The 27,048-nt window shown below is 39.0% G+C and overlaps 1 protein-coding gene across 1 annotated transcript in view; it reads left to right on the top strand.

Annotated features, from left to right (window-relative positions):
* GSK3B (glycogen synthase kinase 3 beta) overlaps positions 1–27,048 on the top strand; it is a 157,212-nt gene that overhangs the window by 97,775 nt on the left and 32,389 nt on the right. The window contains exons 6-9 of the mRNA XM_029960636.1: positions 1,983–2,093; positions 4,961–5,091; positions 6,955–7,061; positions 16,415–16,512. Coding sequence (XP_029816496.1) covers positions 1,983–2,093; positions 4,961–5,091; positions 6,955–7,061; positions 16,415–16,512 — 447 coding nt within the window. The remainder of the gene's footprint in view (positions 1–1,982; positions 2,094–4,960; positions 5,092–6,954; positions 7,062–16,414; positions 16,513–27,048) is intronic.

The raw sequence follows: 27,048 nt of genomic DNA, 5'->3' as shown, positions 1-27,048 counted from the left end.
AGATGGTGGTGGATTTTTATTGGCTTAAAGTGAAAATTATGGAAAGAAGAACTTTCCTTGTTGCAGAAGGGAAAGTGCTGAAACACAAGTATGTTTTTTCTTGCATACATCTGCACCTGTGGAGTTCCAGAGCCATCTGGTATTCCCTCTGCACTGCTGGTAGTTGTCCCTCCTCATCCATTTCAAAAAGTTTATTCTCCAGCCTGGTATCCAGATGTCTTCACATTGTTACTCAGTTCCTGGGATGGCACTGGGAGAAGCACCAGCATAGGCAGGGTTTCAGAGGCTGCTGCTCCTTCTCTATGTTACAGAAGTACTAGAAGACCAGATACAAGTTAGTGGGCCATTGACATTTTCTTAGTGCTGGTGCTATTAGTACTGTCATTTAAGCAATGATATTAAAAAAGAACATCTTTTTGTAGGGAGGAGTGATGTAGGCAGGGCCTTGCAAGGTGACTTGGTCTATTAGGAAGTATTGGTAAGAACTATTAAAATGTCCTCAAAATAGAAACCTTTATTGTCAAATAACGGTGAAAACAGATCTTGAATTCTGAGTATTTAACAACGCACAAAACCAGCAGTGCTCTGTATATTGTGTATTCAAGGTGAGTATTTCTCTGTGTGTTACCATGTACCATTCCTTTACTCACTGGACACTGCTGCTCTTTGCTGTGGCAGGACAGCAGAGCACTGTGAGAGTAACATGCCTCACTCTGTGCTTGAAGTGACATCTTAAGTCACAGTAGTGTTATTAAATCGCTGTAGATAAATGAGTTTTGGTTTTGGATGTTAAGATACATAGCCAGTGGATCTGCTGACAAGGACTCCAGTTGAAGAACTGGGAGTTCCATGCTGTTTCCATCTATGTATCGTCTTTCACTATAGAAAGTTCTAGCTGGTAATGCAGTGGGTGCAGGAGAGGTTACTTCTGGTTGATTCATCCAGCTTTCAAAAATAATTTTTCAGGTTGATACAGTTAATTATACCCATTCCCCAACATTAAATGTATTCACAGTCCTGATAAGATTTGCACAGAAGACTGCATTAAAATATCAGAAGTCTCTTTAAGACCTGTTTTACTACTGAAAATTCTCAGTTCTGCATTGAGACACTATATGATTATAGTACTTTGTCATTTAAGTTCTCTTTGTTCCTTCTTTCCTTTGCTAGTGTATAATAAGGTACTTTATAATGTAACAAAGTACCTTATTATAAATCTACTTTTGTTGTTTCTGTGTTATGTTCACATGAACCTCTAACCTGATCCTAGATATTAAAAATTATACTCAAGACGTTGTTTTGCCATGAATAAGTTCACATGCTTAAGTTGGAGATAACTGGGACATCAAAATAGATGTAAATGGAATAGTTACAAATGTTAACACTGTCTTACTGTCTACAAATGGTTAATTTGTATTATTAATCTCTTAATAGTTGGGAATTCAGTAAGATCAAAGTAACATTTCTAAAAGATGCAGGTTGTTTGAACCTTTTTGATGTGTTGTTGTCAGAGGCTGAGTTTGGGACTTCTCAATTTGCACTTCTTGGGTTTTGGCAGGTAAGGGACTAATGAGTTAATAGGCTGCTTCAAATAATGATGCATGTTACCTTGAAATACTCTCCTGATGAAAATATTGACTGGGCAGAACAATTATATCCTTGTCCTATTTATAATCAGCGAATGAATGCCTTATGTCATATTATATCATTGGACATCATAGTATCTTTCTCTGTGTGTACATATAAATATATATGTAGATATAGATATATATAATTAACATGACCTTAATCATAAGTTTGACAAAAGTATTAATGCAGGAGTGCAAGGCCAAAATAATTTGTCAGCAGTTCACACTCCCACTAAAGGTGGGATTTAAAATGTCCACAACTTTCTCATGCTTTAGGTTTCACTGAATGTTTTAATTGTGCTTCATGCTTCAAATCTATTGCTGATTTTGTTTTTCTTCTCTATTCTCTTTCAGAAAGATGAGGTGTATCTCAACTTGGTGCTGGACTATGTTCCTGAAACAGTATACAGAGTTGCCAGACATTATAGTCGGGCCAAACAGACACTCCCTATGATTTATGTCAAGGTAGGTAACTGATAGATGTGGTTAGGTAAAGAAGGATTTAATAGAAACAGACTCTGGGGATACTCTTTTCTGACATAATAAGTTTTCTGAAATTTTTAAAAGCACATAAATCTTGAGGGAAGGAAAATTAGAATCATTAGTTTTTATGGTGAAGGAAGAATAGAGGATTGAGGCTTAAACAAGCACTCCCAATTTCTGACTTTGCATAAATCTTGGAATGGGTGAGGGAGACTGGGGGGGGAAGTGTTTTGTTTTTGAAGCAGCTTAGAGACGGACACCAGCTAGATTAGCAGCTTTCAGTTTCCTGAGATGATGAAGATATAATAGAACAAAGGTCAGGAAGTGAAAGAGGATTTCAGGAAGATGTTCCCTTATCTCTCATTTTCCCCTTTTCCTGGCATGAGTAAGAATTCATGTGCTTTTGTTGTGGGCATAAAAGGCATATTTTTGTCCCCACTTGGAGCTCATTGACTCTTGTCTTCCAGAGCTACATGGGCAAGATGCTTGTATGCACATTGTAGCTTTAAAACTGTACTCAAGTTGTCTACATCTTTTACACAATGTTTAAAATAAAATTTATTTTGCTGTCAAACGTGGGACCATCTGGGTCTTGCAGTTCCATTTTGTATATTGTGGTGACCACAATCCACACACAAGTGAATGATGATATTTTCACCTGGCATTAACTTGTGAACATGACATCCAGGTAATATTAAATGGAAATTAGCGATAAATTTGCCTGATTCATATTGATTCTCCAGACTCCTCTTTAAAAGTGTAATTCTTAGTGTGAGGGTTGGCTTAAGAAAAAAACTTTAATTTGGTTGAAAGAAGATGAAAGTTAGAAAGTTGAAAGCTACAAATAGTAATTTTATCAGTAATGACATTTTGTGCCATAACTATATGCATAAATTGCAAACAGCATGTCTCTGCAATAGCCAGCACCGGTGCCTGTTTCATAAGAAAGGACAGAATTTTATCATCCAGCAGTAACAATTTCTGTTGCAAGGTCACACTGTTTGCTCTGCTGGTGGAACAGCATGTCTTCAGTTTATATGCTACCCAAAAATCTGTTAGCTGAGCTTTTGATAAATTTTTTATATATGTTTTGTCAGTATTCTTGCCCTTATTGTTCTCCATTATGGGAACTTGAGAAAGTTGTCCTTACTTACACTTTCAGAATAAAATTTGCTTCAGCTCTTTCATCTTGCAGGATGCTTGGGGCTTCCCATTCCAGGTAACCTGGAAGGCTGTTCTTACTTTTCTGGCAAGGCAAGCCTTGCACATAATCCTGTATTTAAAAAGATCATGTTACCTCAATGTCATTAAGGGTTTTGCAATTTTCCAGGCATCTTGGCTACACAAAGGTCAGATCATACATATTTGTTCATTTCTGATTGATACCCAGGCAGGTAGAGAGCTGGGTAACAAACTGTTAAAAAAACTGCTGGGAAGCTGTTCTAGTAATCTTCTGGTTAATTTTTATTTGTAATTTCTAATATGGTCTAAGGAATTCTTGGAAATTTTGGGTTTGCTATGTGGAGATGAAAGGCATACTTTCTAAATCCCACATGTGTTGACTTGACCCCTCAAATTAGAGCCGTCTTTTGCATTATTTTGCAATACCCTTGCACAATACATACTTAACGTGTCTAGAACAGGCAATTTGGAAAACATGTTTGTTTGCTTTTCTTTGTGCAGAGTCGTGGTTTTCAGAAACAAGAATGAAAACCGGAGACCTAGAGCCAAAATTCAAGTTATTCTCTTTCCATTTCTATGTTTCCCGCCAAACCAGCAACAAAAAACAAGGGGGAGAGAAAGTGTGACGACAGAGATAGTGGTGAAAGTGAGACAAACATGACCTGATACCAATATCTAGTAATTGCACATGGTTTTATAGACAGTTAAAGGTGATTTGTGGAGAATGTGCTTAGAAAAGGAAAGTGTGGAGGTGCGTCTCTGGTGCAGTGTCCTGCCTATGGCTTGATTTTAACTGGAACCTTGTGGGGACACAACAAAAACAACAAATAACTTGGCAAGTAAGCCTTCTGTCAGCCTTAAAGCAGGGTTTCTGTGCCTTTAGGACTAGATGTGCTATACAGCCCTAATTGTATTCAGCACCTCTTTGTTATCCATAACCACAAGCGTGTAGCTCCAGCAGCTGGACATCCTCCCCTTGCCATGTAATCTTATCCTGTGAAGTTCTTGGCTTTGTAACATCTCTTTTTGCTGTATTCTTCCTTGCTAAGGGGTTAGTCTTGGAAAGGGGGCAGAAGAAACTCTCCCTCAGCTTATTTATTGTGCCTTGTATAAAATTATTCTGAACATTTGGTTTTATTTGCCTTCTCTTGTTGTCCAGAGATCTGACTGTGTCCCCTCAGCACTGGGACATTCACTTCAGTGACAGGCTGAGACACTGTTCTTGTCTCTGGGCAGCATTTAATATAACTTCATCTACTAAAGGGTTTTCTTTTGGCTCTTGAAGGGCAATTTTTTCAGTTGTTTGGTTTGGTTTGGGGTTTTTTTTTCATAACCTGGAATACTTCATGTCTCTGAAGAGGATGATTTATAAAGCAAACTGAAACACCTTTATTTTGTGTATGTTTTTTACAACTGCTGTTATTTATAAATGTTGGAAGACTGGCACAATTACTCTTTTGGCATTATGCTGAGTTTTGTAAGGACAGATGAACCACATGTGTGGGTATGTGGCACAGGGTGGGGAAAGTATGCAAATACCTTGTCCATCTTCATAGCACTAGTACACATTCAGTATGGTCTTTTTTGAGAGCTTTTGTTTTTGTTCTAATAAGAGTTTGTGCTAAACTAATTGTTTACCCCGTCGGACTCGTGTTTCTGTGTTCCAGTTGTACATGTATCAGCTGTTCCGGAGTTTAGCCTATATCCATTCCTTTGGGATCTGCCACCGGGATATAAAACCACAGAACCTCTTGCTGGACCCTGATACAGCTGTTCTAAAACTCTGCGACTTCGGAAGGTAAGCATATCTGTGGCCTGAAACCTGGTGAAGAGGTCTTCCTTCAAAGTGAACCTGGGTGCAACTTTGCCAAGAAATCCTCTGTGTCCTTCAGAAGATCTTTCTTTATTTGTAGCTTTGAAAGAGAACTGCTGATATTCTGTTTTCCCCTCAAAATGAGTTCGGGGTGGGAGAGCGGGAGGAAAAAGCTGGAAAAGGATATCAGGAGGGAAGGAATTAAAATGCAAACCTGTTACGTTTTCAGGTATTAGAAAAATAAAATAAATATGCAGTCATATAGGAAAAATACTACACCATGGAAAAATACAACCAAATCTTGTAGCGAACTGTGTTTCGGGAAGAGAGGACAGGTGCAGTGGCACCGTATATTAAAAAGGCTAATGTTACTCTTTATTAGTCTACTTGCATGTACACCAATTCACTTCATGTTGCCAATACCATAGAGGCTCAAGATCAGAAGCGGGACTTCCAGTTGAAGCTCTTGGATAGTGGACATCTGTATTCTAGTTTCTGATGGCACATTTATTTCCAGTGTCTATTCAAGTGAGTCTCATGTAGAGTCCAGCCCCCATCTTAGAACTGATATAGAAATTCTGGAAACCCACACTGAGGCAGGAGACAGATTTCTCTCTTGGAAAGTCCAGTCTTTAGATTGTACTATAACTTTGCAGACTAAAATAGGTAGGGTATAAGTGGAAGAAGTCATGGAAGCTGCTGTTGCTAAATGCACTTGTCCATAGTGAGTGGGAATGTCAGATGGTAGTTATTCAAGCAGTGCATCATCATGCCTGGTGGCTTGGGAATCTCCTCCTCAGCTCTGCCTCACCAGTGTTGGAGCAAAATACAAATCACACTGAAACTCAAAAATAATAATGCATTAAAAAGGTAGTATTTACTATCTGTTATCAGTGGGAATTTTTTAACTGTAGTTTCTGTATAGAAAACAGAAAACTGAGACTTTTTAAAATGGGTGGTAGGAGTCCTTCTTCCCTGAAGGCTGAAAGGAGTGTTTAAAAAGCTGAACACTAGATTTGACTGGCTTGCCCCTCTGCAGTGTTCGGTGCTGCTTAGTTAAATGTCATATTTCTGAAAGGGCAATTTTGTTTTCCAGCTCCTTTTTTGTCTAATTTAATTGCTTGTTAATTAAGAAAGAAGTATAACATGTCCATACTCATGTTCCAAAAGTAATGTCCTCTCATGGTCTATTCTTTTCTTGGATTCTTTCAACAGTAGTGGTTGAGGCAATACTGTAGGTATTTGTGGCTGATCTCTTGCAGTATAAATGAAGCCTTCATGTTAATCGTGAACCATTAACATGTGAATATAATAGCAAAGTTTATTTTCCTTTGTCTCCTCATACCCCTTTAACCTCATGCCACACTCCCTTAAATAGCAAGGAGACAGAACATTATGATGGAAATTAAAAAGCAACCAAACAAAAAAGCAAACTAACAACAAAAACCAAACAAACATAAACCCTCCACTTGCTTCCCGTGCGTATTCAGAGATTTTGAACCTTAAAAGTTAACTACATTTGACTGAACTGTTTTCTGTCCTCTTTGCCTTTGTAAACAAACCTTTGTATCTGGAAAAAGACAGCTGCCAGCCAAAAATTTGACCCTATTTATCAGCTAGATTGTAGTCGAAATTTCCTTTGCGATGTCCAGTGTAAGGAAGATGCTTGAGGGATTGGACTCATTTCACAGTGAATCATTGAGTCAGTGGTTTGCATCAACTTAGAAGGACATGGTACTTCAGCATTTAGGAATTGGGAGTGGGTGAAGAGTGCCAAAGCTTGATGTTAGTCTGCACAGCAATATTGTAAAAATATTCATTACTGAAATGTTACCATTTCCTTTTCAGTGCAAAGCAGCTGGTTCGTGGAGAACCTAATGTCTCGTACATCTGCTCTCGGTACTACAGGGCACCAGAGTTGATCTTTGGAGCCACCGATTATACCTCCAGTATAGGTACGTGCATGTATTTGTTGAAATCTCTCCCAACTGCGTGAGTTTTTATTCGGTAGTTAAGTGTCAAGGTTTACAGAGATCTCGGATATAATCCCCAGGGACCGAATTTTGTTGGAAATGGTTAAGGACCACTTCTTAAAGAAATAAAAATGTTTTGTAGATGGCTGCTGTGATTTCTACACCTTTCAGGATTTCAGTGTCAATTACACTAGGAAAGGCACTTTTTCAATGTAGAGGGGAAAGTCTGATTATGAAGTAGGAAAAAAAATATTAGTGTAATTTTACCATTTAGTTTAAAAGTAGGTATGAAATCTTAAGCCAGAAAAGTATTTGATGACTTCAAGTGTAAAGAATGACTATAGAAAATCAGTTACTGCTTCTGATATGCTATGATTTAGACACAAATAAGTCTGTGATTTATTTACTTGGCTTTTAGGAAAGAGTTTAGGGGGGGGGAATGTGTCCTAATGATTGATTTTAAACTCTCCTTACAGTTTTACTGTATTGTGTACAGCAGTCTTTCTAATTTAACTTGTTCTGCTAACTTTTGTGGTCTTTTAGTCATTAATTTGGAACACGAAGAAGACTTCTTTCTAATACCTGACGCATAGCTGTGTCATGGAAATATTAGGCTAAAGATTTTGCTAGAGGACAGGTTTTCTTAGAGTAGAGTCCTAAAAATAAATAGGATAATGAAAAATCTTAAACAGCAACGTGTTGGGTGGTTGTGAGTAACTACTTCTGGTTTTTAGTCAAGATGTTCCCTGTGCCCCTTCTGAGTTCTAGTGTTAAAGAGACTAGATTTGGCTCTCACCTTAGCACAATATTGAGGAACTTTTTGCCTTGCTTATGGACTTGATTCACTTAGGCAAAGTTTAATGTTTTCAAAACGATTTGAGGATCATGATCAAGTCTTGGCAGAATGTGTTTATAACCACTTAAAGTATATTTAAAGTTGTTATGTTCTAACTAGTGTGAAAGTGAGTGGCTGGCTGGCTTGTTTCAACTCTGCAGTTGTTTGAGGGGGGGAAAAAAAAACCCACCAAAATGTGTTCCTGAAGGCTTACCTGCTCTCACTAATTTTTTTTCCCGTCGGTTATCATTTGGTATGTGTTTTAGCAACACTTAACATACCTCCCCAGTAGGAAAAAGAAGCAGAACCAAGAGAAGTCTGGGGAAAGTAGTGGCACAATATAAAAGGGCAGAACATATGGTTGGTTGCTGCCAAAAATGGCGGCCCCAGCCCCACTCTTGCCCCTGGATACCCTGGATCTCACAGTTTATTGTTTAATACACTGATTCAGCTTCAACTGACAAGAGACTTGGCAGGTCAACTTTCTGCTACGTGAGCGAGTGCAATCAGCATTGCTGTGTAGTCAAATAAGCAGCAGGGCCCAGGTAAAAGCAAAGTATCAGGAGCTCATGAGTGAGAGGAAGGTGGCTGATCACTTTTGACATCTTTTTGCCAGCTGAGAGCTAATAGGTTGTCTCCGCTGCGTTATCAGAGTGCAGAGACAACTTGTTTCAGAGGATAACTGCATAAAACAGGTTTTTATGTGTCACTGGAAGAGACTGTTTTATAGATAAGCCCGTTAGGTGTCTCTTGTTCCAGCTGTGTAATGACTTTAAACTTGCGCTATTTGTCAGACCCTTTTTCAAGGTGCTCTTTCCATTTTTGTTGTCTTACATACTGGTCTCTAAAATAGTTGTAATAAAAATTACATGCTAAAGTGAGGAGTCCATTTTTCACCTGCCAAAAAAATAATCATGGATTTCAGGTTTTGTCCAGTCTTTCTTGTACCAACCCTCCAACTCATGTCCCTTAAGGTCCTTTTTCTGAAATTTGCACAGAATGGCATAAAAAAAAAGTTCAGCTAATATTCTTTCCTTTCTTCCTTCCTGTCCTTTCCACCTTCCACTTTTTTCTCAGCAGAATCTTTACATTTGGGAGCTGAGAAGGAATAAAATACTTTTACAAATTTAATGGTTTTCACGTTCTGCAAATAAGTTAGAAATTCTAAAGGTTTAGTTGTTTGATGCTGCTGTTTCCAGTGGTAGTAAATATTCCTTAGTTCTTGCTGGATAGGCAGCAACAGTGCTTAGTGAGAACTCTACCTTATTTCACTTAGGATTGTTCATCCAAACTCAACCAGCTTGTTGGAAAACCAATCAAACCAACCAAACAGATAGGTTTATTAAAAGAGAGGAAGGAGCACTTAATTACTAACGCTTTATCCGTTGCTCAAAGTGTAGGGAACTGTGAAATGCTACAGTATGATAATACTGCATTTTAAACTTTTTGGTTTTAATGTTGATATGCTTGGGTTTCTAGTTCTTGTTTTCCTGTGAATTGTTAGCATAACAAGCTTTTCCTGCTATAACCTTTATCACTCTATAAGAATCCACTTGTGTGTGTGTGATAACAAAAAGTCAACTTACAATTAAGGTGGGGATCTTCACTATTCTGTTTAAATATCCTCTCTTAAAACTACGTTAAAAGTAAAATCAGTGAAGCCAAAAAGTGTCCTAAGTAGAAATTTTTTGTATGTGATCTGCAAGGCTTCTAGGTTTTTCTGTGGGTTTTTGTTGTTTGCTAACGTTACTACAGGGCTTATGGTTATAATGAGCTGTAATATGGTAATTTTTGGAAGTATTTCTGAGCAAGAAGTGCTTTTTAAGACTAGGCAGTGGCACCGATGGCCCCAGAGTGTCAGCACAGCCAGCTGCATCATGACCATTTCCATAGTTAGTCATCTTGTAATGTGTTACATCAGTGTTTCAGTCATCACTGTAACCAGGAGTGGCATTGCACTGTCTGGCTTCACACAGGTTGTCTTTAAACACCTGAATTTGGCCTTGCAACAGTACTTGCTCTTCAGTGTGGCAGAAACTAAAGTTTGTTCCAGAATGTGTCTTTTCATCGTGGGAGTCACAAGAAAACTATAAGCTGATTATTTCCTCAAAATGCATGACTTAAATTCTAACCCAAAGTGTCCCTTCAAAAAATAATTCACAGCCAGGAGTTTTTTTAACTTTTGTGAAGTACTGCATTAGTGCTGTCTTTAAATATACACCATAGTAAGAGTAGCATCAAATCACATTTACTGCAGTTAATGCCTCTCTGTCTGCCTCCAGCAGACCCGGGACTCTATTTTTAAAATGATGACCTGGGAAATGACCTATTCAAGTTTTTAAATAGCTGCTGTTGCCAAATAGCTACAAATCCAGGCCTGTAACAGCTCTGTCATCTGCCTGTGTTACAGTTTTATGGGATTTTTTCAGTGGTCAGGCACAAGTATCCATGTCAACTGGGTGTCTTCATAGCTTGTACAGTTTGGGCCTTTGTGCACCTATGACTATGAATTCTGCAGATGTGTGCATGTCCCTAAAGCTTGCTGGGGGTGGTACTTTGTTTATTTCCTGCAGCTGATACACAGGAGGGGTTTTTTTGTTGTTGTTGTTTGTTTTTGTTTTGTTGGGGTTTTTTGTGGTTTGGCTTTGGGGTTTTTTTTTTTTCCAAACCAAGCTCTTTCAGCTGTCCTTTGACAGTTTTTTGGCTGAAGCTTCTCCTTTGCCAGTCTGTGTGTGTTACAGCATCTCAGAGTATGTTGATGGCATGCTGCTGGCAGTTCTGGTCATAAGGGAGATGCTACCTGCTGAAAAACCATGGGATGGCTGCCCACATTCCCCTACATTGTCCTGGGACAAATGTAGGCACTGGAGCAGGGGTGAGTGCAGATGTTTGTGTTGCCATGTGATCCTTCTGTGTAAAAAGCAACTGTGCAGCTGAGCTTTGCCCCCACGACATGCATTTTTTTTTCAGTAGATTAGGTGGCAGGGCAGTGGAGGGCTCACCAAAATGTGGTGGTGCTTTGGCATAACAAGGGTCTGCTGGGCTCAGGGTGTTTTCTCCATCACTGCACTGGCAGGAGTTGGGAGCATTCCAGAGGGAACGTTTATAGCTACTGGCAGGGAAAGATTGATCTGCATGGCTCTATTGCTGGCTTCTCTTGGAGTGTCCAAAAATAAGTATCATGAAGTGGTTCATTCACTTTCCTAGTGAGTGCTAAGACAGAGGGAGAGAGTATTTGACCTCAGCAGTCTGGAGCATAAGCTCCTCTGCAGGCATATGTAACTGGCCTAACTCAGAGTTTCTTGGGGAAGAACCATTACAAGGTGTGTCCCAAAACTGTTGCCAAACAATAAAAAGTATTTGCCTCTGTCAGATGGCAATTTCCAGTGTTGAAAATAAGCACATGTTAATTCACAGAACTACTCTATCACCTGTCATTGTAGTTTCATCTCTTCATTACAAAAGAACAGATACCTGTGTTTAGCTTTTGTTCCAAATACTGGAACAAACATGTCTTTTCAAGCATTTTCCTCTTTCAGCCTTACTCTGTCTCTGCTATCTGTGGCTTGATGTGCAAAACTTGCACCAACATAGCGTGCGTGCATGTAATCCTGAATTTTGCTCTTGCTGTGACATCCCAAAATTTGTTTCAAACAAGCAGCAGTGAAAAGCACTTTTGGGTCTGGTATTTGGCAGCTAGAAGCTGCTAATTTTATGACATCCCAGAGCTGCTTTTCTGACTCTTGGTTTCTTTCCTGCTAGTTTGTTTCCACAGTTTACAGAGCAGCAACTTTGAGTCACCTCTAAGATGGAGGAGGTCCATCAAGATTAAGGGATAGTGAGGCAAAGAGGAATAGATAAGAGTAATAAAAAAAGTAGAAAGGTAATATGCCCCATAAAGCATGAGATAAATGAAAGTTCTTAATTTATACAAGATGAATGTGATAAACCTTTTTTCTTTTCCTTTCCTCCTTCATTTCCTCCATATAACAAGTTAGAGGAGCTAGAGTGTAATACAATGAAAGCTGCTCATTCTGGGAAGAAGAGGGCCAACTTTTCAGCTTGGATAAGTAGAGTTTGAGATTGCAAAAAGTGAAATTCATTGGACAGGGTATTCTGTCGCAGACAACTCAAAATGGCCATTGCACACTAGTAGAATTAAAGCCAAGGAGTGTATTTTGCAGGTGTTCCTCCCAGATGCCTCTTCCTGAGTGAAATATTCCTTTTCTTACATTCTCTACTGCTAGAATGCATTCAAAAGCAAGAGTATCATACAGATTATATTATTAGACAATATCCATCTAGCAGCTGTGAGCATCAGTAAAGTACTAGAAATTTAATTTAATTAAAGTTTTGTAGTATAAGAGGCTATATGAATTTTTGCGTGCTTGAATTAATGGAGGTAGGTCAGGTGATAATGGTATTTGTCTTAAGTGTTCTCCAGTCTAGGAAAGATGTGGCATTAGCTACCGTTATAATGTGTGAAAGCTATCTGAAATAAGCTTACTTGAAGGTTGCTTTTGGTTGGCAGTTGTATTTATTGTCTATATTGTTCAGACTACATTTCACTGAAGGTGCGAAGCAAGTACCCTTGCCTGCTTTCTTAAAATGAATAGCTTTCAGTATTTTCTCTTAAAATTTCACATTGTCCCAGCTAGTTTGACATAAGAATTTGTTGACTTGTTTTCTGTTAAGGTTCTCTCTTACCTTGTTTATTACCTAGTTTAAAGCATGTGAATGACAGTCCTAGTTTGCTTTAATTAAATGACACATACTGAAAAGAAACAGTTCAGAAAATGCTTCTGCTCCTGTGGGAGCAGGTAGTTACACCACAAGCTTCCTCCAAAATATTATTAACCTATAAAGGTTAGCGCTGACTGTGCTAAGACAGAAAAGTATCTGAGAAGGAACTATCAAAAATTGATGCCTTATCATTTCCCATAAGTAACATGTCTTTAAATACAGAATTTAGTACTTTGTTTACTTCAGGCTTGAGGAAAATGGTATATCCTGATTTGATACATAAATTTTAAAATGCCAAATTTAAAGGGTGGGGATGAAAAAAAAAAAGTCAAACTGTCCTGGAGGCACATTTTAGTCCTGTTAAAGTCAATGGCATAAATTTCATCAAGTTTCATCAGAGATGAAATTTCTTAGTTTGTTCCTTATTGTACATTGCTCACCAGAGTTATATAAACATCTGCATAAATTGTGTTTTGTTTCTGTTCCTGCTTGGAGCTGCTCAAGTTAGCCTCCACTCTGGCTTTTGTTGAGGATGCTTCAAGGATTTGTTCACTTCCTTGCCCAGGGAACATTGCCCAAGTCCTAATTTGGAAGTTGGGGAAATTACATGCCTGAAAAAAAGCTGCGGATTTTGGAATGCCTGAGTTTTACTTCAGCGTATGTTTAAAGTGTTAGCAAGGAAAATCAAGGAACAGTAAACAGACTTTTAACAAGATGTTAAATTACCTGATTTGGAAGATTTCAGTGCACAAGGAACTACTACATAGGTTTCTGATGGATGTGTATATTTGATGGATTAAACCTACCATGAATGTAGCAAGTATTCTCAGACATTACCAGCTGTTTCCTCATGACCTACATCCTTTCTTTTCTATCTCTCTTCCCATATGATGCCCTCAGCTTTCTCAGGTACCCTCTGCTGTTTGTGCTTGGCCTTCTTGCTTGAGCAAGGACCTGCACATTCTTTGACTTGTTTGCAGTTACAGTTTGGCAGGGCTGGGGCAAACATGGTGCTTCTCACAGGAACTGAGCCCTCCTCTCCTCAGCAGTAACACTGATGCATGCTCTCCCACTGTTTTTACAAAATTTCTGTGATGGATTTCAAGACTTCTGCCCATCAAACTTGTCCGAAATTGGCTGGTGGAGTGCAAAGACATTTAGGGAAACTGGGAAAGGATAAAACAGCAAAAGCCAGCTTCTAGAGCAGCCAAACCAAAAGGTTATTTAAAACAGTTTTAAAAAGCCACAGTCTAATTTGAAAAAAGTCATGTTTAGCGTAGTTTCAGAATTTTAAAAGGAAGTGAGTTGTGAATGATGCCTTACTCTTGTGTCAGCATTGGGTTTGTGTATATTCTGTCAAATATTTTTCCTTCCCATGTATGTTATTTCTTTTTCAGTGCAAAATAAGGATTGAAGTTGTAAATAATGATTATAGATTTGGGGTAACCACTTGTTTTGTAAAGGGCAGTGTAAAGGACTCAGCTTTTTCAAAACCCTTAAGGTGCCTTTAAATAGGTTTTTAAGTTACAGTCCTCTGACTGCTTAGTGCATTTAATCTGTTTTTTCAGTACTTCTGAAGAACTCTGTGCTAAATTACACTTTTGTGTAATTTCCTCTAAACCCATTATGCACAGGATGACAAAAAAAGTGCTGTATGTGTTAGTCCAACAGCAGGAGCTATCATTTAGCAATTGGATGCAATCAAATGTTATTTATGTGATTCCTTCTTCATTTGTTGTCCGAAAGAGATCTTAACACCTTGGTGGCCATATCAGCTTTTATTAAATGTGACTAAAAGAGGAAAAAGCATCATCTGGTATGTTGACTTTTTGAATTTCAAGAGTCAACTTTCAAATTATTTCTGGTTGCTGTTTCATTGGTGTGGTGTTTGTACTAAGACATTAGGTAAAAGTGCTTCCATCTGACTTGGAGGTGAATGATTTCAAAAGCTGCAGTAATGAGCAGTGCTGTTTGTCTACTGTATGTTCCAATTCAATCATATCTTTCTTGTGAAGAGAGGGAAGTATTTTTGCATAGCCACTCTCTCTTTCCTTTAAAAATCAGGGAAGAGAAACTCTGTTCTAACTTGTAGATTACTTTGTTATAAATCTTGAATTCCTGAAAGCTTTTTTTAGTTATTTTTTGCACCAGTCTGTAGTGGTTGTAACAAAGTGATAATAGACTTTAGAGAACTGATAGAGACGTTTTCTTAACTCAGACCTTTAGCCATAATTGACAGTGTTGTGTGTATCCTGCTTCATAGAACCAGAGTCATAGAATGGCTTGGGTTGGAAGGGACCTTAAAGATCACTGAGTTTCAACCCCCCTGCCATGGGCAGGGACATCGCCTGTTAGACCAGGTTACTCAAAGCACCATCCAGCCCAGCTTTGAACACTTCCAGGGATGGGACATAGTTTAAATACATTAGGACATAAAGATTTGTTTTAGCATGAATTATCTCAGGTGGAACAGGCCTCAGGAGGTAAAATCTCTGGGGTTTGACTTATGGTGACACTGCTGTTATCTCATGGGGGAAGGTTAACTCATAAAAGTAGGCAGGAGTTCAAAGAAATATGGGTGGAAGGGGACTGGTTTTCCCTTTTGGGGAGTTACAGTGTTGTAGGCTTTACAAATCTTCTGTTGCTGATTGCTTGTTTGAGAGAAGATTTTATCATAAGGTTTCATATTTGTTGATGACTTTCTAGAAAACCTTATAGTCGATATGGTTTTTTGGAGAGGCAGTTATCTCTGCATCAAAGTGCAATACTTCTACTGTGTTGAGCAGCTTAAAATTCCATTTATTTGGTGTGCAGTTACATCAGATTCTCACAAACATCTGCTAAACAGCGTTTACTGCATTTGCTTTGTTAGATTTTTCATTTTAGGTAATTATGTTTCCAAAAATAATATACTATATTCCATAGTAGTCTTAGATACATTCTTAAATTACTGCTGTAGTATTCAATTGCCAAATTTTTTAAGGAGATATACATGTAATAGAGTAGGAAAAATTTCTTCATGTAGGAGGAAGAGCTGCTAGGGACTACTCATGGCTTTTGTTATATGTATGAAAGTTAGTTGATGGCTCTTCTTCTAAGGATGCTGTTGACGTGATCTATGACTTGCAGTTCTGTTGTCTATCCAAGTTTGCAAATGGAGTTGGGATAAAGATTGGATCTTGAGGTGACAGAGTTATAGATGCTGTCTCACAGATCCCTTAGTCATCATGTTCTGCAGGACACCGGTAATACTTGCAGTGCTGGTTCATCTGCTGGTGTATACGCTTTGAATATATGTGTGAAAAACTGAGTCTATTCAATACTTGAAAACTGTAAAAACATCAGCCATTGTGGCAGATGATACCTATGCATAGTTCGTGATCAGTCTCATTTAAAAACGACATAGAGTTTGGGGAAATTCTTAATTTACAGATGGCACGCATTCTCTGATCTTTTCCCTACATGTATAAGTTTTAATAGCAATATGTTATGGCATTTACTATTATTTTCCAGTTCTCATTGTCTCGCAGTTTGACTTCTAAGACTGTTTGCCCATCATTGCTTTATTCTAGGTATCTGTGTTTTCTAGACTAACATTTTGGGTAGGAATGTTTTTTATTTTTAGCTCTGATACATATACTATCAAACATGACAAAGAATAAAGTAAGTAGCCTAAAATTGCTGGGGTTTATATAAATGACCTCATATGTATCTTTTACTGATACCTTTCCCTGTGTTCCACTTTTCCTGTTTTTAGATGTGTGGTCAGCAGGCTGTGTATTGGCTGAACTGTTACTAGGACAACCGATCTTTCCAGGTGACAGTGGTGTGGATCAGTTGGTGGAAATAATCAAGGTATGGAATTTTAAGAGTTGTTTTGACTGCACTATTCCTTGGGAATCAGCATGAAAACATGCACTGTTATAAACCCGTGAACACACATATGTTCTGTCACCATTGTACAGGGCTTTGCATGTAAGCGGTGTTTGAAAATACTTCTCATGCTTTTTTGAGAACCTGATGATCTTTATTTGTTCTTCTTGCAGTCATGCATAGTCATATGTCATCTTTTAATTATATAGGGGGTTTTTCCCTGATAAAGGATTGCACTTTCAGTGTGCTTGGAAAAAGTGCTTACATACTGAGCCAGTATTTATTAACGTATGATTTTCATTCTTTAAGAATCTGACTCTTTTGCCTTTGTTGCATGCAGTTAGTACTTGGCTTTGAAAACAGTGTTATTAAATTCCTCGTGCCAGATTCTTCACATGTGTAGTTGCCTTCTCTTCTTCCTTCTAGCTCTCTGAGATGAAAGGTGAGAAAGGGCACTTGTTTTTGCAGATAGGGAATTCAGGACATGTAGGGCAAAGGTACCTTCCACCCAAAGAGTCTTGGTCTTGAAAGTAGAAGATCTAATGTTTTAGAATACATAACATTTATATATCACTTATGTCCAAGCACATCTTGATTTATTTCATTTGGAAAGCTGTGAATGTTCTGTGGTTCTCAAATCGGAGGCATGTAAGAATAGTTCATGGACTAAAGGATTGTTGTCTGACTTCCCAGCACTCTTTCTGCTTCAGCTTCTGCAGTGAAAGAAACAAGATTTCCAGAGAAAACAGTATATTTTTCCTCTGAATCTATGGTATGCGTATAACGAGATGGCATTGTTACAGAGGATGTGTGCACATGCCGATCAGCTTTATTGATTTCATCACCACAAGGGGACTGTATTAAAAGAATTTCCTCTTTCATTTTGCCACTTAACTAACTAACTTGATGTATACTGTATGTGTGTGGCATGCACGTGAAAAGCTCCTCAAAACCAAAATGTATGGGCAAAACAGTAGAACTTGCTACTTGTGTCTGTGTTACTAGCTAGAAGAGCTGTGGTGTCTCTGTCCGTGTCCTAACAGTGTGTGTGATATGAACCAGCACTGAGTGGTCATTCTCCTGCGTGGAGGATGTGGGCTGGTGAGGCTCAGTGGGATGTGCTGTGACCTTTCTAGGCTCTCACCACATCTCTTCCAGCTTTTGACCACGCAAACGTGGCTTCTGTTATGGTGGGTTTCTGTGTCTCCTGCTGGAAATCCTCCAGTCAACAACTTTTCTCTGGGGGCTCCATGTTTTGCACCTACTTCTACTACAACTTTCTCTATTTCTTCTTATTGCCTTTCTACCCGGTGTATTTCAAACTCAATTTATTCAAGTTGGGTCAGTTTACACAGGAAACACTAGTGGAAAACTAGATCTGCTCTCAGAGGTGGGGCTGAGAATGGCACAAGTGACAGTGTTTTTTCCTTTTGAGAAGGAACTGTGTGCTGCTTTTGCTACTCTGCTTTTGTGAGATGTGAAGTGGTCCCTCTGAACTCTTTACATAACCAGAGTTCCTCAGGATTTCATGTGATAATGTGTAGTGTTTGCCTTTGGAATTTTTGAAAAGTCCCAGTTTGTTTTTTGATTCTGCAATCCTGAGAAACTACATCTAGTCACAGAATCAATTAGGTTGGAAGAGACCCCTGCGATCATCAAGTCCAACCTGTGACCAAGCACCACCATGTAAACTAGACCATGGCACTGAGTGCCACCTCCAGTCTTTCCTTAAACACTTCCAGGGACGGTGACTCCACCACCTCCCTGAACAGCCCATTCCAAGCAATCACCCTTTCTGTGAAGGAATTCCTCCTAATGTCCAAACTAGACCTCCCCAGCACAGCTTAAGACTGTCCTCTTGTTTGGTCACTAGTTGCCTGGGAGAAGAGGCCAACCTCCATCTGAATTTTTGTAGCTACAACTGTTTATATCACAGTGACTATCCATGGCTCAATCAGAAATCTGAGAGTAGAGAGACCTTTCTAGCAAAACCATAGTGCTCTGCCCTGCCATTGCTTTGATATTCACAATGTAGAGGTAAAATAATCAGGAGAAAGATGTTCTCTTACTATTGACCTGCTTGTCAAGCAGAGATTTGTGGTTTGGTTGAAAGTTTGCTAGAAGCTGTTAAGATCAGCAGTTCTGCAGTATTGAAGAAAACATCTGTGAACTAGTAATTTCATAGCATGTATGTGTTCCAGTTGTGGTGATTCTTTGTTTACACCAGTTGTATTGAAGCAGAGGAGTACTTCAATAAAATTGGTGGTAGCCTATGTACCATCTGTGGTGGTAACTTCTCTTGACTAACTCACAGTAGTGACAATACTGGCAAACTAATGTTATTTCTCAGGAAATATCCACTGTAAAGGATACTTCAGTAAATTATAGGTTGAGATTATGGTTTTCACCCCTGCAGAAACAAAATTCTGCATCATTTCCTTAAACGTATAAAGGGGGATACTTAATGATCATTCATACCTGTGTTGTGGTGGGGTTTTCTCATCCTCTGGGACCTATGTAGCCCACTACACATTAAGTTAAGTGAAACAAATGTAGGGATAACTCCATTTTACAGGAAACTTGGTCTCTTCAATAAAAAAGTTCTAGTGCTGAGACAGTATGTTTTAGAAAAGTCTGAGAGAACAAATGCTGTAGATCTTGCAATAATCACAAAAAAGGATGTTTGCTGAACTTTTAAAGAAGTATCTTGTAAAATGTGAGCCTGAATGGGTGGGTGCCATGAATGTTTTTCTGCCAGTGTATTTGTTGCTGAAGCAGCATATATTCTGAAGGCAGCACTAGAAGAGAAGCTGAGTGCAAACTGCAGAAGTGGGCTGTTTTTCAGGGCCCTTGTCTACCAAATCTTCTGTTGTGAAGCTTTTATGAACTTTTCAGAAAAGCCCTAACAGAAGGTGAAGGTGAGAATACAGAGAGAGTTATAATTGAGAATATGCATTTGAAATCAACAGCTCTGAGAAACTGTCTTGGAAAGTGCATGAATTGGGTAATGGGGTGCTTCCCTTGTAATGCTGTACTCACTGACAAGTATTTCTCATAGTGGGAGTAGGGAGAGAGAGAATCATCAAATTTCAAGTAATTTTTCCTCACTGTTTGAAAATTAGGAAAAAGTAGAAAGTGAGGTCCTCGATTTTCCGTTTTGCCAGCTGTTGGCAGGGATCCATCCCATCTACTGTGTATCCCTTAAAAATGACCAATAACCAAATTGAGCAGATTTGGTTTCGAAATCTGCAAAGAAGACATGAAACATTGTGCTCCTCTGCACTTCCAGAATGATGCTTAAATTCGACTTAGATTTGAAAGGTTGGCATAAGAGAAGCAACCCATGTGAGTGAGTTTGGGTTTCACAGCCTCAATACAGCTGAAGACATATGCAATCCTGCAGCATAAAAATTACCAGAAATGTCAAATCTTGGTGCAGCATGTCAAATGTAACGTTGTATAAGATTTCCTTTAGAGTAGGATTAGTTAAAAAAATATGATAGATGATGTCCACTTCTTCCCTTTGCTGCCACAGAATACCAGTATTTAAAGCTTTCATTGTAACAGATTTGTTAGCTAGCTGGCTGTAGGAGAAGCGGAGCACTTGTAGGACAGCAGTGAACTTGATAGAAGGTTGCAGGCTGGGACCTGTGAGCTGCTCTTTGACTGTCTTGGAGTCATGCTCTCCGGGTACCTTTGTTGGAACTGTATGTCTGAAATTTAGGGGCCAGGAAAATGGAGTATTTTGAACTCCCAAAAAGGGCTATAGGAAGAAAATATTTATCCCCACATTTGGAAATGCATCTTACTTTCATCCCTTAAATTTACTCAATTCCACTGCAAGAGAGGTCACTTAGAAACTTTACTGCTGGTTCTTATCAATTCCAGATGACTGAGTCACAGTCACACTTGTCCATTTCTTTGAGCCAAGATAAATTTTTCAGTTGTCTCTTCAGTTGCTTACTCAGCTTTGATTATTCAGAGTTCATTTTGCAACACAGCAAGTGGATGCTACACCTGGCTATGAAGTTTTTTACATTAGACTGGATAATGATGACTTCAAAATACCATCACATTAAACTTATCCTCCTTTCTTATGCAGTTCTTGATGATATCCCCTTGGTAGCTGTGTTCATGAAAATAGAATTTCTGTTACACGTCAGTTGGCACAGATTGTCCTTCCTGCAGCCGTTTGCCCAACATCTTCAGTCCCTTGCTGCATCACAAGCATTTTTGGCTCTTGACAGACTTTGATTCACTTTCAGCAGCCTTCATGTAGTTTAATTTCAAGCAGTCTTGCAAGATCTTCTCTATCCAGTTGCACCTGGAGTTTCTCCAGACTTACTGCATATTTGCAAACTGCTCTGAAAAACTCTGCCCCTCTAGAACCACAGCATCACATCCGTGTGAATCAAAAGACAGTCCCCTTCTTTTAAGCTTCTTTGTCTTGTTCCTATTTCTTTAAATATGGTCTTTCCAGATGTTCTCAATCTGACTGGGAAAGAGAGATCTATAACCACTTACCCTGACAAAATGATATTTGATATGGGGAAATACTGTCTTGGAGCTTCATCTGAAGAAATAATTTAACCAGAGTACATTCTTGTTGAATACTTATGCTATTACAGGAGAGAAATCATTTACAGTGCTTTTTCCAAATTTTCATCTTGAATGGTGACTTTTCCTCCCTGTTTTTAGCTCTTGCTAAATGTTCCAAATGTTAGGTTGTCCCATCGCTGGGATATCTCAAGTGGGTAACCCAATATACTCATTAAAATTCATGCTCCTACTGGCTTTCAAGTGACATGTCCTTCAGAAATGTGCTTGTTTTTTGAAGCAGGCACAGTGACAGTGTGGATTTCATCAGTGGCCACATAAGGAAATTATGTACAAGTAAACACTACTACCTCAGAGCAGTCATACAGTCCTGTACCTGATGGATTCTTCCAGCAGCCCGGGAGGGTTGCAGTTGCTACTTCCTTATTTAAAATCCACTGTGCAAGTCAGATCCTGCTGAATGCAGCTTGAAAGAAGGAGCTCTTAGACCTCAGGAGTGAGTTTGGGTTTGGTTTTTTTTTTTGAGTTGCAGTCAGGACAGACTCCTTCATAAATCTCCAATCTTGTACACACAGCCTGGAGTGAAGCAGTGGTGTCTTGTAGGACTGCCGTGCTCCCTGTGAACACTTGGCATTCTGGGGATGTTCTTGGCCCCCTGAGCTCTAGCAGCTTTCCAGAACCATCAAGGTAAAACTGTCTGGGATATGCCCCCAGACTAAAACATCTTCAAGCAGAGCTCTTGCAGACAGTGGTTACTCTTTATTCCCCCTGCAAAAAGTGACTCTCAGAAGTATAATTGTTTTGTTTCTAAGATAATTATCTCCTGAAGGTTTCTGTTTAGTACCTTCCTCCTACTCCTCAAAAAACCATCTTTTTCAGAAGAATGAAGCAGCAGTAATTGTCTGAGCAGCCCTGGACATGGGGAGGGCAGCACCTGCCAATCTGCCTTGCGTTTTCTTTACCGGAAATATTTTTCCATATGCTGCTATTTAGAGTATATGAGATGAATCAACTAACTTGTGAAAACTGCAGGAAAGGAATGGGGGATGGGGGTGGGGGTGGTGTTCAGTTTGAGTTTTTTGTTTCCTACTGCACTGTGTGATTATTTCTTGCACCAAAACTGGCATTTCATGGTAATTTAGGAGGAATAATAAAATCTTCTTCCCATAGTTCTGTGGGTAAGGGGGAGCAAGGGGAAAAAAATGTATGAAAAAACAAGCTCAGTAGTATCAGGAATCCTATTCATGTGTAACTTTTTGGGCTCTTGACAGTTTTACTGAGCCTAATGCTAAGTATAGACTGCAATTATAATATATGGCTCATGCTCAAATGTCAAGGTACTATTTTGGGCTCAGTTTCTGAAATAAAATAAATCCAGTCATAGTAGTTAATGGGGAGAGAGGAGCCATCTCTTCCGGGAGAATAAGCTGTAGGAGAGTGTGTTTCATTTTATTGGATGTGGTCCTGTGCTGATGACCTACCTGCATCTGACATGGGCTTTCACATGGATGTTCTGTCCTCAGCCCTAGGGAAGTCTCCTGACTTTTTTTTTTCCCTGATGTCCCCCCACATCACAACTTGGCTGTTTCTGTGCCTCATGTAATTCATCACTTCCAGTGCTTGCAGGCAGGCAGTGTAAAAAAAGTTGATGAGCAATTATATTGATGTCAGCGGTGACAATGGGTATCTTCCTATTCCTGATGTATAGCTCCTCTTGTGCTTGTGAATAGAAGAAATCTCTATATTTAGTTGGCTTTCATTGTTTGACAAGGGTCTGTTTTTGAAAGGAAGTGTAGATAAAGTGAGTAAGTTTATTTTGCTTTCTACCACAAACCTCTTGAAGTATTATTTCAAGCTGACCCATGTTTACTGCTTGAGATGCCTACACCATGTATTTTTTAAAAAACTAGTTGGCACACCTCTCACAACTTTCTGAAGAGGTGCAGTCATGCTTGCAGAAGTATTAATTATCCCATCTGGTAAGCCATAAACATCAGACTTTTAGGAACACATTTCCTTATAAACTTGCACCATTCTCTCAAGGGAAGATCACTACAGCACTGCAACCATGGCTTTGTAGAGCTTTCTGATTTAAATATAACCACCTTCTTCTCTCTCTAGTTCAGTCATTACCAGCTGGAGCTTCTGAACCCTTGGTGTCCTTACGCTTCTAACTGATTTCTACATTTTGGCAAAGGTTCAGCAGTAATAATGGTTGTCGTAAAGGGCTTTTTATTCCACTGGGATTTGTTAAAACCCTTGGCAGTTTCCTTTTCCTCTGGTGTTGCAACAGTGTGGGTTTGGTCATGAATGACTCAGCACAGTTTCGCATAGTGAAGCCAGGTGTGGACAGCAGCTGTCTTGGTATTGGGGCGTAACTAAGGTGTCTTTTGGAGCTGAATATCATCCATCTTTTTCTCCTATGAAAATTTGATTGCAAGAACATAAAATTAATATCTTTATGCTATTTGTAATGGAACACAGGGCTTATTCCAGGTTCATAAGTCTCCCCCTTCTTGTTTGGTAAGGAAGACATTATTGTGAGCTGTAGCTTTTCTTTAATTGCAGGAGGATACATACCATTACTCTACCTCCATGAACCCTGTTCTTGGATTAAAAATTCTTTGGGGAGCTTCATCTATTACAGATTAATGTCAAGGGAAAAACTTGACAGAAAATACTGTGAAACCTGTTGTGTTCTATTTTTGTTCCAAGAGAATCAGAGCAGTGTCTGCCTTCTCAGAAAGTGTATTCTTTAGTTAATCTTAGTAGATAATGTTTCTTTTTTTTTTATTTAAGAGATGATGATGACCAATCGCAAATGAAGAGCAGGACTAGTTGACCTGTTACCTTCACTAGCAGAAAGATGCCTTGTAGTCTCATGTAGACTCCACTTGATTCATTTGAAAGTTTAGTCTTCATTCCAGTTACAGTTGATTCCATCAGGCAACTACATTTTTATTATTACAGTACTTTGGTTTTCTTTTTTTTTTTCCAACTTTTTCCTTGACAATACCACTTTTCATAAGACTCCCCAAGAAGTAGAATAGCATGTGCTAATCTGCAATGACCTGAATAATTCGGCATTGGACCCTGTATTTCTCAAGAACTCTCTGACTTTTGCAAGATCAGTGGGGATCTTACCAGTGCACAGAATATGTGAAGGGAAGGTGCAAAGAAGAGGGAGCCAGCCTCTTTTCTTTGGCATCCCATGACAGGACAAGAAGAATGGGCACAAATTAAAACACATGAAATTCAATCTGAACAAAACCAGTTTCTGCTGTCAGGGTGGTAAACACTGAAACATGTTGCCCAGAGAGGCTGTAGAGTCTCCATCCCTGGAGATACTCAGAGCCCATCTGGACATGGTCTTGGGCAGTCGACTCTTGACAATGCCGATTGTGCAGGGGGTTTGGACTGGGTGACCTCCTGAGGACCCTTCCAACCTCAACTGTTCTGTGATTCTGTGAAAATTCTCTCCAAGTATATCTGCTCCATAGTATTTTCAGAATTGGTATAGCAAGAACAGCTGTTTCATGGAGTAATTCTGCCAAGAATGTGTGAAGTAATTCATGCTTCTTTCCATTTCAAACAGAAAGAGCAGTCACGTATATAACTTTTTTAAAAGAAGAGGTTTGACCAATTTTTGCAACAGCTTAAATGATTGCTGTTATCAAGGTTACTTGAAGGTATTCCTAATATACTAAAAACTCAGTGTGAATCAGTGAGGTACAATTTCAAAATAATGTAGCAAACAGTGTTGGTGTGTTGAGGAGTGAGGAGAGATCCACTACAGGACCTCTTCAAGATATGTCAAGTACTGGTACAATTTTACAGTTTATCGCTTTATTCATCCCACTCTTTTGGATTGTAATTTGAATTTGACACAGTCATTAAAACTTCTTCCAATCTACTTCCCTTTTGGTTTTAGGGTGAGTTTCAGGGTGTGTTGTTTTGTGGTTCTTTTTTTTTTCCTTTAATCTACTTTCAGTACAAATTGGAAGTGCAATCTAGTTTTTTCAATCCAGAGAGAACAAAGTAAATACACTGAGTAGCTAATATAAGTCACTTTTCCTTTCGTACAGTTATTTCATGTGTCATGTTTCTGTGTAGTTGAAAGGTCAGATGATCTCTTCTTGCAGCCACCATGATCCCTCTTCAGTACTTTCTTTTCTAATCATTTATGAGACCTTAAGTGCTGTTTCTTAGATGCCTGTTGCTCCCTCACATCATCTGGATTCACAGCTGTGTTTCTAGTGAAATGTGTGAATAGACATTGTCTGTGGCTTCTGCTGTGAAATTGCCCTTGCCTATCTAATCTGGATTCTCTCTGATGCTAAAAAACATTCTTTAAATATACTTGCACTGTGTGGGTTCCTGTTCTGAGCAGCCTTGGCAACTGAGCCAGTTTGATGAATTTTGGCTATATTAAAAATAAATCTACTCTTTGCTTCTTCTCAGAAAAGCTGTTAAAGGAATTTTTTGAGGAGGAAAGGGGTAAAGAAGGTAAATATGCTTTTAAAAAAGTCCTGTTTATATGAGGCAGGCATGAAAACAGCTTCTAGAAATGGTGTGTGAGCAAGTTGCCCGTCGGTTTTCAGGAAGTTAATTTAAGTAATCAAAAAAACTTCCAAGGTTTTGTAAATTACTTTTATCCTGAATCAGGATGAAAATAATATTTGGGGGTGTGAAATCCCCTCATCTTTTAGAATTGGAAAGCTTTGAGAGTGATGGTCATCAAAGCTTTGAGAGCAGCACCATCTTGGCAGGAGCTGTGTGGCTGATGATCTGGTGGGTGCCAGACAGAAAATGAGCAGAGAAAGGGCACGTTTTCCTGTCAGCTTTTTTGTTCCTTTGAAAGTTGAGCAAAATGTATGGAATCTTGCAAACACCCTCTTTTTTTACCACGTGAACAAAACCAGTGTTTTCAGATATACCCAGAAAAACCTTCTGTGTCAGCTCTGAGAGGAACCCTTGGCTCTTAGGGTTTTAAATCCCCACAAATGCCAGGGTGTACAAAACGTGATCATTTGTTTTGTACAACTTGTTGGTCAAATTTGTTATCCAAGAAGCAGCTGTCTGAACAAGTTGAAGGGGTTTATTTCTTCTGCTGCTACTCTTTATTTGAAAGGTTGCTTTGTGGGTAGGATTTTAGTTTGTGTCACGCAACTCGTATTTTAAATAGCAGAGATATCAAGTTCCATTCATAATACCTGATGATAGTTTCTCTGTTGCACAAATTACTCCAACAGCAATTACTTTGCTCTTTTACCCTTTACCTGACTTTTTAGAGTGCATTTTTGTAATTTCCACTCTTCTAACAGTATGAAAATGTACACAGATATCTGATTTTGTAACCAGATATTTCTCCATCAACCAGTAAGGCAGAGTGCCTAATGTCATATTGTGGATCATTTGTTGCCTGGTGGTGACAGTGCAGTCTGATGAGATGAGGTGATAACATTATGCTAATCTGTATGGCAAGAGATTTATCACGGGGCCAGATTAGCGTGGCTACAGGTTTCCTATAGGAAGGTGAGCATGAGCTCAACACAGAGGAGCAACTCCTGCCTTCTGCCATCTCCTCTTCTCTCTGCAGAGCAAAAAGATGCCCAGCAACTGAGTGCAAGCAGAAAAGAACAGGATTTTTTGAACATACTTTGCAATTTTTTTATAAAGCTAGAAGACTATGGCTCTCTCACACTTAGTGGTAACTGAACAGAAAGCATTGATGCCATATTGTCTGGCCAATTCCCTCAAGGGATTTCTGAAATCCTTTCAAAATATATCCACCCCTACAAAGAGATGTGCAGTTGTGTTATTTCTCATACAACTACTAATTTGCATCTATAAATAACATTGTGCAGATTCTGGGAACGAGAAATACAACTTGGTGAAAGTAAAACTGAGGTGGTATGCCTTTTAGGTGCTTCCAGGTTAGATTTAAACTGAGTCTGTCTT

Source organism: Manacus vitellinus, unplaced genomic scaffold, assembly GCF_001715985.3.
Source record: "Manacus vitellinus isolate BGI_N305 unplaced genomic scaffold, ASM171598v3 scaffold_28_pilon, whole genome shotgun sequence".
Classification (NCBI taxonomy): domain Eukaryota; kingdom Metazoa; phylum Chordata; class Aves; order Passeriformes; family Pipridae; genus Manacus; species Manacus vitellinus.
This window is presented reverse-complemented; position numbering and strand designations above follow the sequence as displayed.